At 45.3% G+C, this 14245-nt stretch overlaps 1 protein-coding gene across 1 annotated transcript in view; it reads left to right on the top strand.

The window, feature by feature from the left end:
- scara5 (scavenger receptor class A, member 5 (putative)) overlaps positions 1–13129 on the top strand; it is a 68312-nt gene extending 55183 nt beyond the window's left edge. Inside the window, exons 9-10 of the mRNA XM_066677799.1 lie at positions 3117–3305; positions 9000–13129. Of these exons, the coding sequence (XP_066533896.1) occupies positions 3117–3305; positions 9000–9133 (323 nt within the window). The 3' untranslated portion in view covers positions 9134–13129. The remainder of the gene's footprint in view (positions 1–3116; positions 3306–8999) is intronic.
- Positions 13130–14245: the final 1116 nt, after the last annotated feature.

The raw sequence follows: 14245 nt of genomic DNA, 5'->3' as shown, positions 1-14245 counted from the left end.
GTAATGCCCGGTTTAAGTCTACTCTTATAGCATTTTACCTCTGCATGGTTCCTACACCATTCCACCTGCCTACACAGCTTTCTGGCATTTCCTTTAGGTTTATAGGGTCCTGGTCCCTAGAACCGTATTCTTATTCTGTACCTGCTCACTCATGGTTAAAACTGAGCCAAGTGGGGACTAAGCTGTGATGTGTAACCCATTGTAACCCCAACTGTGACCTTGCAAACCATTGATTGGCCAGAGAAACTTGTCAATCACAATGAAATGCAGACATCCAGCACCAACTCTTCATCTGTAAAATCTCCAGCTACAGCAGAGATCACATTTGTTTTTATCCGACTTGCGACAGCAGCTCGTAAAATTACACCATGGTTTTTTGAAGAGGTTCAAGCGCTAATTGGAGCGGAGGTCAATGAGTTCAGCAAGAGCTGTATAGTGGAAAACCATGCAGTGGAAAAGCGGCATAACGCACCTGACCCAGGTTTGGAGAGGACATGTAAGTCCTGGAGGTAACATTACAAGGTTTACTCTTAAGCATCCCCTTTAAAACAGAGTATTTTGGCAGAACGCCTGACAGAATGAACAGTTCATCATGATTTAAGCTGCGCTTGGGCTGGGGTCATATGCGCCCACACATTGCTCACACTGCTTTAATCAGACGAGCCGAGCCAGGATCTGCTGCGAGGAATTAAACAGCATCTGGTCCACATTTAGGAGATGTTCCTCTGGCTCACTTTGGGCAGACTGTCACGTCTATACGGCTCATGTCCTGTTGTGTTAATCCCGTCATGGGGTAAACAAAGCAAAGACCCAGTTACAGCGACTTGCAGCCTGCTTTTATGATCCGGGGCCCTGACTCAGCATTACCTGTAATTAAAGTGGAGCCATACGTGGAGATGTGTATGTGATCACTGTGCTGTAGTCGGTTTAGAACATTAGCTACAGTGTGTTCAATTCAGGTAAACACACACAAATCATATAAATTACACAGAAACAGCTGCTTATATCACATTTTACAGAGTTACTGTGTCCACCCTGTGCCTTTAATGCAGCTTCCATTCTTTTCAGGAGATTTATTATCAGCTTTCAAATTTCCTACACTCTGATTTTCTCCCAATGTCCAAGACCACATCAATGTTAAAAGTGTGTGAAATTGTCCACAGGTGTGAGTGTGTAAGTGACTGGGTGAGTGTGTGAAACTATACACAGGTGTGAGTGTGTGAGTGACTGGGTGAGTGTTTGGGAAACTATACACAGGTGTGTGTGACTGGGTGAGTGTGAAAGTGACTGGGTGAGTGTGTGTAATTCTCCACTAGTGTGAGCAACTGGGTGAGTGTGTGATGTTGTCAACCGGTGTGAGTGTGAGAGTGACTGGGTGAGTGTGTGAGTGACTGGGTGAGTGTGTGAGTGACTGGGTGAGTGTGTGATGTTGTCAACCGGTGTGAGTGTGTGAGTGACTGGGTGAGTGTGTGAGTGACTGGATGAGTGTGAGATGTTGACCACCGGTGTGAGTGTGAGAGTGACTGGGTGAGTGGGTGTGTGACTGGGTGAGTGTGAGATGTTGACCACCGGTGTGAGTGTGAGAGTGACTGGGTGAGTGTGTGATGTTGTCAACCGGTGTGAGTGTGTGAGTGACTGGGTGAGTGTGAGATGTTGACCACCGGTGTGAGTGTGAGAGTGACTGGGTGAGTGTGAGATGTTGACCACCGGTGTGAGTGTGAGAGTGACTGGGTGAGTGTGTGATGTTGTCAACCGGTGTGAGTGTGTGAGTGACTGTGTGAGTGTGTGAGTGACTGGGTGAGTGTGTGAGTGACTGGGTGAGTGTGTGAGTGACTGGGTGAGTGTGTGAGTGACTGGGTGAGTGTGAGATGTTGACCACCGGTGTGAGTGTGTGAGTGACTGGGTGAGTGTGTGATGTTGTCAACCGGTGTGAGTGTGTGAGTGACTGGGTGAGTGTGTGAGTGACTGGGTGAGTGTGTGATGTTGTCAACCGGTGTGAGTGTGAGAGTGACTGGGTGAGTGTGTGAAACTGTCCACAGGTGTGAGAGTGTGTGTGACTGGATGAGAGTGTGATGTTGTCCACCGGTGTGAGTGTGAGAGTGACTGGGTGAGTGTGTGAAGGAGCCTATCTGTTGGTTCTAAAAACACCAGCATTTTTTATTATTATTATTGTGTGTGTGTGTGTGTGTGTGTGTGTGTGTGTGTGTGTGTATTTTACCTGTTCTAAGCAAGAGCTGCTCCAAAGCTTCACATCCTTTCAGACCATGAATTCTCACAGAGAAGGATGAACACAGGGCTGTTGGTCCGTTCACAGATCAGAAGTGAGAGTGGATCTTCTCTCAGAGAGGAGCTCTTTAGGTCGGGGGCTGTAGGGTCTCGCATGGTTGTTAGGGGTCGATTTACAAGAATTAGAAGTCTGTTTGCAAGGAATTTTTGAAGTCAATTTGAAACAGATTTTATGTTTAAAAAAAAGATCTGATTATTAAAACATGATTTGACTGGTTCCTGGAATTTGGACTTTGTTACGGAAATGGTTTCCTCGTGCAGCTTTAAGGTGCAACACCTGTTGAACACATGGATGCTGACATAGTTCATAGCCTGTGAAATCATATATGTTTACATTTATGCACTCGTGCACACACACTCACACACACTCAAACACACACACACATCTCTTTCATGATCATATGACCCAAAATAAACTTTAACACTGGGCAGTGGTAATGTATGTGTGTGTGTGAATGTGTATGTGTGTATATGCGTGTGTGTGTATGCGTGTGTGTGTGTGTGTGTGTGTGTGTGTATATGCGTGTGTGTGTATGCGTGTGTGTGTGTGTGTGTGTGTGTGTGTGTATATGCGTGTGTGTGTATGCGTGTGTGTGTGTGTGTGTGTATGTGCGTGTATATGTGTGTGTGTGTGTGTGTGTGTGTGTATGCGTGTATGTGTATGTGTATGCGTGTGTGTATGCGTGTGTATGTGTGTGTGTGTGTGTGTGTGTATGCGTGTGTGTGTGTGTGTGTGTGTGTTCTAGGAGAGAACACTCTGCCTCTTGTGAAGCTGGTGAATATTTATAATAATAGTAATAATAATTGCTTTAATATTGTGTGTGTTTCAGTGGAGAACCCTCTGGTGCGGCTGGTGAATGGCTCTGGTCCCCACGAGGGCCGCGTGGAGGTGTATCACGAGCAGCGCTGGGGCACGGTGTGTGATGATGTCTGGGATAAGAAGGACGCAGATGTAGTGTGCAGGATGCTGGGATTCAAAGGAGCTCGAGAGATCCACAAGACCGGGCGATTCGGACAAGGTCAGACACTCACTGCCATTACTGTGTACACTTCGGTGTCTCTTTCCTACAGATTATTAACTCTACTCTAGAATTAATGAGGCTTTATTTTACCTACAGTACATAAGCATTTCATGGCAGTGCACATAAACGTACATCAGTATCAACACGACACAAATACAATACAACATTAAAGACTTTACAGACGTTTATATAGGTGTCATTTATTTTAATGAACAATGGCCTACAGTAAAGTGATACCAGCAGCAGTGTAGTGTCACAGATAAATACATCTGATTCCCAACAATTAGATACTCTTAACTACAAGCCAGGGGCGGCACGGTGGTGCAGCAGGTAGGTGTCGCAGTCACAGCTCCAGGGGCCTGGAGGTTGTGGGTTCGATTCACGCTCCGGGTGACTGTCTGTGAGGAGTGTGGTGTGTTCTCCTTGTGTCTGCATGGGTTTCCTCCGGGTGACTGTCTGTGAGGAGTGTGGTGTGTTCTCCCTGTGTCTGCGTGGGTTTCCTCCGGGTGACTGTCTGTGAGGAGTGTGGTGTGTTCTCCCTGTGTCTGCGTGGGTTTCCTCCGGGTGACTGTCTGTGAGGAGTGTGGTGTGTTCTCCCTGTGTCTGTTTGGGTTTCCTCCGGGTGACTGTCTGTGAGGAGTGTGGTGTGTTCTCCCTGTGTCTGTTTGGGTTTCCTCCGGGTGCTCCGGTTTCCTCCCACAGTCCAAAAACACACGTTGGTAGGTGAATTGGCAACTTGAATTGGCAAGTGTCCGTAGGTGTGTGTGTGTCTGTGTTGCCCTGTGAAGGACTGGCACCCCCCTCCCCTCTGGGTTCCCGCCTTGCGCCCAATGATTCCAGGTAGGCTCTGGACCCACCGCGACCCTGAACTGGATGAGGGTTACAGATAATGAATGAATGACTACAAGCCACAGCTCCTTGGGTGGCTGCCGGATGTTGTGCTGGTAGGGCCCACAGGGGGCGCTGTTCCTGTGGCCTGTGTGGACCTCAGTGTATGAATGCAGTGACTGGGACACTGTTCCAAAAAATGGCAATGTCTATGAATGAGGTCTTGGAAAGTCGCGGGGGTGTGTAACATAGACCCATGGTAAATCTGCCACTGTGGTCACTCCAAATCATCCCTAAAATATTGGTTGAGTCATTCTCTATAGGTGCAGTAGGGGGAACTGGTGGTCGTCCCATCATCCAGGTGGATCCTGCACATTGTCGGAGGTTGAGTTGACTCCCTATTGTCCCTAAAAGCAATTTAAAAAGCTTTGAGAGTCTAGAACAGTGTTTTATAAGAGTAACTATATTTCATTCCTTCAGTACAGTAGAGCAATACCAATCACAGTCAGGGTGTGGGCTGAGAATCATCTAAACAAAATGATTAGGAGAACTTCTGTACAGCAAGTTCTGCACACGCACACTCCCATAAAACTCAGTGCTCCACAGAATTGTAGCCAGTACAAATTGTGTTTTGCTTCAAAACACCAAACCAATGGGAAAAGTCTGGAAATCACTGCTCGCTGCCACACGTTTTGGCATGGCGGTCTCCTAGACAGGCCCACAGACACACACATGCTCATGGGCGACACTGGGCGGCTCTTAATAACCCTCTGTCAGTTTTGTGGCAGCTGTTTGCATTCGCATTTCTGCCTGTTTATCCATGCCGTGTAGCGGTGAATTTAACTAATGGCGTCGAGGGGCCCTCTGGCTGACAAAACACGCCGTCTAAACCCACCCAGAACACAGCATGTTGTGGAACGATGGGACGGCCAGCTGGACCTCGTCCAAACAAGCCCCGAATCTAACAGCCCCATCAGCGGTGATGTCACACTCACACTTTCCTGGCACCCACCACATAGTTCCCTCTGTCTTTAACAAGTGTGGCTAATTGCTAACAAGAGCACAGAGCAGCCAAGAGGAGCACAGCTGACCACACCTGCCCACTGCCCTTTAACTGTGCCCAACTGTGCTGCTTTGTTTTGTTTTAGCTGAGTTTTGTTTGTTTTTGTTTTTTTTTTATTGAATGAAGGGTCTGGCAAATGCAGAACATATCTCCTTTTAATTTGCCCCTTTGGTGCTAGTTTTCACTCTTAGTTTTGCACTGGAACCCTAAAGTTGGGTGGTTGATTGATTAGATTCAGTGGTTAAATGGTTAAACTTATGAACAGATAAATGTTGAAGCTGATTGGCTTAATGTCAACTGATGGAGGAGACACTATCTGGAAAGATCTAAGGCTTAACAGTAGAGATGGATAGATGGTTCACTATTTGGCAAGCAGCAATACACTGTTGCCTTTTCTATCTTTGTGCTATAACTAGGACTGGACAATAATTCAATATCAATATTTATTGCAGTATAAAACGTTTCAATAACAATATGATTTTTATTCACATTTTCAATATTTCAGTGTACATTATTTACAGCATCTGTCACTGACTTACGGTCATTTCCATCAGTTCATTTATGTCAATTTTAAAGTTTTTAAAACTATTAATATTGACAAGTCCAGGAGGTCTTTTTCTGATGGTGATGTTGCTTTCAGTTCTTGGTGTTTTTCTATTGTTCATTGGTATCGGAATTTTATCGTATCGATTGAAATGAAAAAAATATATTGTGATATCAATTTTGGCCGCATCATCCAGCTCTAATTATAACTGATTATTAATGACCTGTAAGGTTTTTACAACCAAATTCATAACCCTTAAGAACACACAACAGCAAAAATCACCTTCTGATGATGCATATGGAGTGGGAGGAGCTTAAGTAAATATATGATTAGTGGAGGGAAAACTAGTCTTCCTGCTGGAAAGCCCATCTGGTCTTTGATGGAAAGCTGTCGGGGGGATACCCCATGGTTGTATGCTATATTTCTGTGATGCATTGTGGGTCTTGTAGTCACAGAATGTGCCAAACTGAGATGGCAGGGATGCAATGCTGAGCTACAAAATATGTGTTAATAGCATCATAAGGAGCATTTTTACTATAGTTTCAGTCCAGGATTCCACTTTAACAACTCAAAAGAGTGATATAACAAGGCGCAGTCTGTTCTGGATACTCAGGTGCAGATGGGCAACTGTCCTCCTGTCCTCCACATTGACTTACGATCTAGCCATGACTCAGAGGTATGAACGCAGAGAGATCGAGACAGGAATGAGAGCATTATAAAAGTTGCCTGCAGAATGAATGGAGCGATATTCAAAACAACATTAAGCATCACCAGGTTCGTTTGAGAGGATTTACGACTCTGGGTTATTGTTAGCACATGGGTCTATTTTGGGGAAAGAAACAAATGCATTGAGGGCCAGATTATTCTGGAAGGTTTTGAATGAGGTGGGGATTTCTTGAGGATGAGGTCAGTTGGAGACTTTATTACAAACGTCTGAAGTCAGGTTGGGTTTTTAGGTGCAGCTCCTTTAAGCCAGGGCTTGTGTATTCAGGGAAAACACTGCTGTTTTCTCGTTATTTGAGACATATGTAGAGCACGTTGTTGTTTCTGAAATATTTGAATGAGGACGCATGCAACAAAGTTGTTTGCAGAACTGTAGTGTGAGACTGCAGCATCAGGGTATATCTGTGTGTGTGTCTAAACACACATCAATTCTGCTACAGCGGGAATAATGTTAGTTATGTCACCTATCTACTAAAAACAAAAGCATTTGAAATCAGGGAAGAGTGATCACGCAGCGTCAGTAACTCCTGATTGAACACCTGCAAACCATCACAGCAGTGTTTATACCCACCCTGCTACCTATTTATTAGTTGTACAAATTATAAATTTATATTTTTCAGTTCAGTGTCGCGGTGGGTCCAGAGCCTACCCGGAATCATTGGGTGCAAGGCAGGAACACACCCTGGAGGGGGCACCAGTCCTTCACAGGGCGACACACACACTCACACATTCACTCACACCTACGGACACTTTGTTGAGCAGTAAATCCACCTACAAATGTGTGTTTTTGGACTGTGGGAGCACCCGGAGGAAACCCACGCAGACACAGAGAGAACACACCACACTCCTCACAGACAGTCACCCGGAGGAAACCCACGCAGACACAGGGAGAACACACCACACTCCTCACAGACAGTCACCCGGAGGAAACCCACGCAGACACAGGGAGAACACACCACACTCCTCACAGACAGTCACCCGGAGGAAACCCACGCAGACACAGGGAGAACACACCACACTCCTCACAGACAGTCACCCGGAGGAAACCCACGCAGACACAGGGAGAACACACCACACTCCTCACAGACAGTCACCCGGAGGAAACCCACGCAGACACAGGGAGAACACACCACACTCCTCACAGACAGTCACCCGGAGGTCCCTGGAGCTGTGTGACTGTGACACTACCTGCTGCACCACACTGCCTATAATTATAATTCCGAATTCAAACATTGTCCCACTCTTTTATTGTTTTATGTTGTGCTGTGTAGAATTTAAAAATGCACGTTGTTTAAGGGCAAACTATATTTAATACACATTGTATGAACCTAGGGTTTGTCTTTCAGTAAACTATGTACCAAATTACCTTCATTCCATCCTTGGTCAAATTGTATTCAAACTCTGATCTCAGAAGAGTGTGTGTGTGTGTGTGTATTACACTGTCTGTAAGATATGTCACGAAGATTTAGAGCAAGTGTCAGGTTTTTAGTCTCCCCTAAGATGGATGAGCTACTTGACTCTCATTGGTCCCTCAAGATCTCCGTCTCCCCCTCTCTCTATTATCCTCTACCTCACAGCTGGAAACATCTGTAAGTTCTTATAAGCCGCTCACGAAGTGGCTGTAAGCGCCAGGACACTGAAAGACTCTGCAGTGCTTAACTGTTTGGGAGTTCAAAGAAAATAAATCAAGGAAAACGCCAGTGTCAGCTCACATGGCACGGCTTAGAAACGAGCTGCCAGTGATGTAAGGTCCAGACCTGATTGCTCTGACCTCACATTAGTGAATGCTAAATAAATAAAAGCCATAAATCATTGGAGACATGTACGTGAAAGATTTAGTGTCCAAACTGTGACGGACTGGGCAGGACACACTGCTTAAAGAGGGACATTGATATACACTGGTCAGACATAACGTGGTCTGACACATTGTCCATTCTCTCAGCTCCACTGACGTTACAGGTGCACGTTGTTGTTCTACAATTACACAGTGTAGTCTGGCTGTTGCTCTGTATACTTTGTAAGCTGCCTTTCAATGGTCTGGACCCACAGAGCTGGTGTGATTTGGCTAATGGATTACTCCCAGCGCTGCAGTGACACTGACGTGGTGGTGGTGGTGTGTTAGTGTGTGTTGTGCTGGTGCGAGTGAATCAGACACAGCAGTGCTGCTGGAGTTTTTAAAACTCTAGTGTCACAGCATCCTGTGTCCATTGATGAAGGACTAGAGGACAACAAACAAACAGAGCTACTGTCTTTGATCGACAGTGAGTGGACACAGGGTTTAAAACTCAAGCAGCACTGCTGTGTCTGATCCACTCTACACCAGCACAACACACACTAACACACCACCATCACATCAGTGTCACTGCATTTAAATATTCTGTTCATTCCTAAACTGAACTCTCTCTCTCTCTCTCTCTCTCTCTCTCCTATCACTCAATCTCTCTCTCACTCTCTTTCCCTCTCTCTCTCTCTCTCTCTCTCTCTCTCTCCTATCACTCAATCTCTCTCTCTCCCTCTCCCTCTCTCTCTCTAGGTACGGGTCTGATATGGATGGACGATGTGGCCTGTGTTGGGACCGAAGACGCGATTCACGAGTGTAAATTCTCAGGCTGGGGCAAAACCAACTGCGGTCATGTGGAGGACGCCGGAGTGACCTGCAACACTTAACCCCTCGAGTCCCAAACCTGACTCTTCTGCTGAATGGACTGCATCTCCTGCAGCACAGCAGCTGATTGGCTGAGAGGGTTTGAGGGGGAGGTGTCGTGCCCCTGTGGACCACCCCAGGCTGGTTTCACTTGAAGGTTTAGAGCAGGGGTGTAAAACCCATTACACTCATTTCAGTAATGCCGGGTGGGCCGCACTGAACAACATCACGTAAAAGGGGGGAAATAACACAGCAACGATTTTTATACGTGTGTTTACACTCTGAGTCAACAAACCGAATCATGTCATCGACAAAACAGAGCAGAAGCTCAAGACTAAGTTACGTGTTTGGTACCATGGTTACCAAGTTTTCTGCCACCTCCAGCTGGGTACCATTCTGTAAATGGCCTATTACAGTTTAAACACACACTCGAAATTGATCTGGTGGTTAGGGAAAAGTGGACTGGGCAGTGTTACTGGTAGTGCTCCTGGCACACACTGACATCAGCTCCACCTCCACACTGCCCACTAAACCAGCACAGGGTGAACACGCTGGCAACAGAACACAGTGTCTTCAACAGAGGAACCAGCAAATGCTCGCTTTATCTCAAACAAGTGTGTGTGTGTGTGTGTTCTAAAACATTGATGTGAAGCACTTCACAGAACTGGCTTGTAACTCTTTCACTCACTCAATCGTATGCATACTCACTCAGATTTAAGAATTCTTCCACAAGGGGGTCCTGTTCGGTGCTTTACATATTACCCATGATGGATGGCTACAGTTCCCCATGCCGAAATCTCACACACCTACCCTTAAATTATAGTGTGTATCTGTGATCTCGATCATAATTGTCACTGTTGTGGAAGACCTTGTATCTCCACATTTTGAAACCTCCAGTTATATTTTGCCTTGTGTTACAATGAAATGATGAACTGACCAATAGAAATAGTCCAGAACTACATCCGATTTCTTTATTCTTACTTTAACGTCCAGTTCAGATTACGAATTGTCCTTCCTCAATTAGGTTACTGTTTTGGAGATACAAGGTTGGGTCCTGACAGTGTTGTTCTACCACACAGTATTATGAAGTGTAATACGCTATGGGATTTCTGAGACCCAGATTAAGGCTAAGTCTGCACTAAAAAGTACATCCAGTTTTGATTCGTTATGCAGTTTAGTCTAAGACTAGGCTTGATCCTTGTCCAGTAAACTGACTGATTCATGCTGGTTTTTTTACTTGAAATACCCACTCTCTGTGCCTTGAGTATTTTTCTATAAAATCAGTGTTAGTTGATCAGGATCAGTTAGCTTTTCTGAACCAAATCGTTTTAAAGTGATAGACAAACACACAGCTTTGTTTGGGGTCTACAGCCGTCTCCAGTCTAACTCCTTCTTGGTCTAATGTTCACATACTTTTTTGGGCTTAATACCCAGGATTAATAATGGATCTCTACAGGAGTCAGACTCTCCAGGAATGGAGTATGCTCCTCTAAGCGTGTTGAGCTGATGTTAGCAGCAGTGATGTCTCGATGGAAGCACATGCTAGGCCTGTTTAGTGCAGCCTCAGGAGAGTTTCAGTTGGCCAGTGAAAGCCGACATGACCGAACTGTGCAGAAGAAGAATTTCCTCCAAGACACAAATCCCAACCACCACTTCTTTTCAAACTGCTAACGCAGCAGCTCAACACACTGGGGAATGCAAACTGCCTAGATCTGTCACATTGTAGCTCGCAATGTGGGCAGCGATGTCTGGAGAAAGGATCCATCTTACCCACCCAAGAGGGCCACTGTGCTCTCTAGGATGTCTAGCCTCAAACTATTGCCTCGAAGGCCTTGGTCCATATCTTTCCACGTAAAATGAAGCTGAAAATTAAGACGCACAAAATATAAAGTGTTATGATCGCACCAGAACAAAGTGAATTTAGGTTGTGGCTGTAGCTCTTGGACTAACATGGCCTTATTCTCACTAAGTGCCTGTTTCTATCTCAGTGACACTGTCCACCAAAGACAAAACACACAACCTCCCGGCGGTGGTTCCTTACACACGAGCCGTGCCTGAAACTGTATCCTATTCACTGCAAAGGGGCTACTTTGAGGTTCCTCCATTCTGTAGTGGTGTCCCAATACACAAAGAAGTGTACATAGGATGTACCCTATAAAAACAATGCATCATGTTGTTAGGTTTGAAGACTCACCCGCAGTTGGTGACACACTGATTAGATTGTTTATGCAATGCCACCTTGAGCGGACTCATTTAAGGCAACGTCCAAAATCATTCACTACCTTCATAAACACTGCTCCCTAGAAGAGTGCACTACAAATTGAGTAGGTTTAGGGAAGTGTGAATAGGGCACAGTTTCTCTCTCTCTGTCTCTCTCTCTCTCTCTCTCTCTCTCTCACACACACACACACACACACACACACACATATATACAGGACCACCAAGATTGTAAACAATGTGTTACAGGTTTTTACCCAGCTCTGACTCCTCAAAACAAGCAGCTAAGCTCAGACACTTGAAGTTCTTTTTTGGATGTAATCTTGAACATGTGGATTCACCTGACCATCTCTAGCATACACACAATGGCCAAAAGTTTGTGGACACCCACTGATCCATCATCTCCTCTACACAGTCGACACTTCTGCTGCAATAACAGGACATTGCTGTTTAAGTCTGCGTTACAAACACCACTCCAGCTTACGCCCATTTATTAAATGTATATTCCACCGCTTCACAGCTCAATATCTGAGGGACTTTATACCACTCTCTTGGCATTGGGCATTGTGCACTGTGTCCTCATGTGGAGCAAAGAGGATTCATCTTCAGCTGCTTCAGAGCGATCCATCCCACTGCTGATGCTTTTCTATGACTATGATACCACAGTGAGTCCAATGAAAAACATGTATCTCCTGAAATAGTAAGTTTCTTAACTTTCAATGGAATTCAGTGTAAAAAGGTTTTATTCCAGGGAGCGTTTTGGAGCGTTTCTATTGGTCGATTCATCATGAAAGTTTCAGCACAGCTGCTAGGTTCCGATGGATGTAGTAAGTTAAAAAATGCACAAGAATGGAGATACGTGTTTTTTGATTGGACCACAATGGTAAACTCATTAAAGCCAATGAATTCACTAACGACAAGGTGTGTCTACAAACTTTTGACCACAATATTCTACCGTGTATTGTGTATTTCTGAGCATATCACGCCTGACCTCAGTTAGAAGTAGCTTTGACTGTGGCAATATAAATATGAGGCCTTATTGTTTTTAATAAAAAATCATTGTGTAGAGCCAGATTTTATTGGTACCATTTTACAGCACGTCACATTTGCTATTTTATGAAATATTTTTTTATATAAAACGATATTTAGTGCTTTGACTGCAATATGTCGCCCCCTGTCAGTGGGAATATGAATCAGGAAATGTATTGTGAGGAAATGCTAAATCCTGGTATGATTTTCCGCCACTGTTTATGTGTTTATTCTCTGTTAGAACATCAGACTCCATGCACTATGAAGGATACAGAGTATCTATACTAATGCAGTCATGGGGTACCACTGCTCACAGGCCCTGTGCCCCCTACACACTCGGAGGAACTCCTGAAACTCTAAAACTCAAACGGTGGGAACCCTTAGCAAGGAGAAACTCCCGTCTCAGGGAACAGGGCAGCCTTGCACCCTCAGGACATCATACACCCACCAGAGACCACCATGGGACACCTGGTGCGCTTAGCTTTGGGAACCAATGATCTGCGTGGGTATCCCCTGCTTAAGGGCAAGGCCTCCCTCTTCCTCGAGGTTGGAGTTTGCCTCGGCAGGGCTCCCCCTACCTTCCACCGACTCGAGGTTTGAGGAGCACCTCAAAAGACTTGAGGAGTCTGTGGGAGCTGCACCTGTGGTAGAGGTAACCCCATGACAAATGTACATGTAAATATTGATATAGAAGGGCATACCTGCACAAACTGTAAAATACAGACTCATTATAAACTCATATCTCTGTGAAAACTCCCTGAACGAAATATATTTTATCGTGTTTTTCTTTATGACGAGAATAAACAGTTGTATATGTTAACGCCAGTGTGTTGGGGTCATTTCTGATGATGATTACAATGATGGGGATGTGGGAGACTTCAGAGTGGGGGGAAGGGGCTTGAGAAAAAGAGAGAGGGATGAAGAAATATCATGGTACACTCTATGACTATGAAATAGAGGCTATCAGTAGGATGTTGGTGCCACTTTGCTGCAGTAATTCGTACTTCTATAGGAAGGCTGTACTCTACAGATGGGAACATTGCTGTGAGGGCGCTAGATTGCATTCAGCCAGAAAACGGTTTGGATGGATAGGTCAGAAAAAGCCACTGCAGCTCAAGTTACGCTCATGTGCAGCTGCTCCATCTGATCAGCGTCAACTGGGAACAACTGAACATCTGCGTTAGCACTGCGTGCACCTTAACGTAACTCACTCAGTCGAAGGGCTGCCCAAACGCTCACGACTCTCTCTCTCCGTCTGCTTCACATTCCTCCGACACAGTGGCTCTTTATCTGCAGGATCTGTCCGACTGTAAATATGGCATCAGAGAAGAAATAGAGTGGGAGGGAAGGGAAGAAAAGGATGGAGAGAAGAGAGAGAGAGAGAGAGAGAGAGAGAGAGAGAGAACAATGCTGTCTATTTATTGGACTGAGAGCCTGATGAAGGACTTTTTACAGCACTACATTCTCTGTATCTTGTCTGGACACATGTAAAGAGGGTAAAGTCCATTACACACTGCCCCCTAGCGGCAGGACTCTGTACTCACTGCTAATGGGACTCGTTTGAATAAAGAGTGGTATACAAATGTTTTGGTATTTAACCTGGTGGAAATGGGCTGAGAGAGAGAGAGAGAGAGAAGGAAGGAAGAAGAGATGGAGACAGAGGTAAAGTAAGGAGGGAGAGAGGGAGGAAGTAAAGAAGGGATGTGAGAGAAGGAGAATGAGGGTTAGGGAGAGGGAGTAAAGGGGGCTGAGTGAGAGAGAAGGAGAGAGGGAGGGACAGAGAGGCAATGAAAAATGAGGTGGGGAGCGGGTGAAGAGGGAGGAGAGGTGAGAAAGGTTTATAAAAACTTTAAAAGAAAGAGACAGAAGGAGAAGGAAAGGAGAGACTA

This window comes from Hoplias malabaricus, chromosome 7 (genome assembly GCF_029633855.1).
Source record: "Hoplias malabaricus isolate fHopMal1 chromosome 7, fHopMal1.hap1, whole genome shotgun sequence".
NCBI lineage: Eukaryota > Metazoa > Chordata > Actinopteri > Characiformes > Erythrinidae > Hoplias > Hoplias malabaricus.
This window is presented reverse-complemented; position numbering and strand designations above follow the sequence as displayed.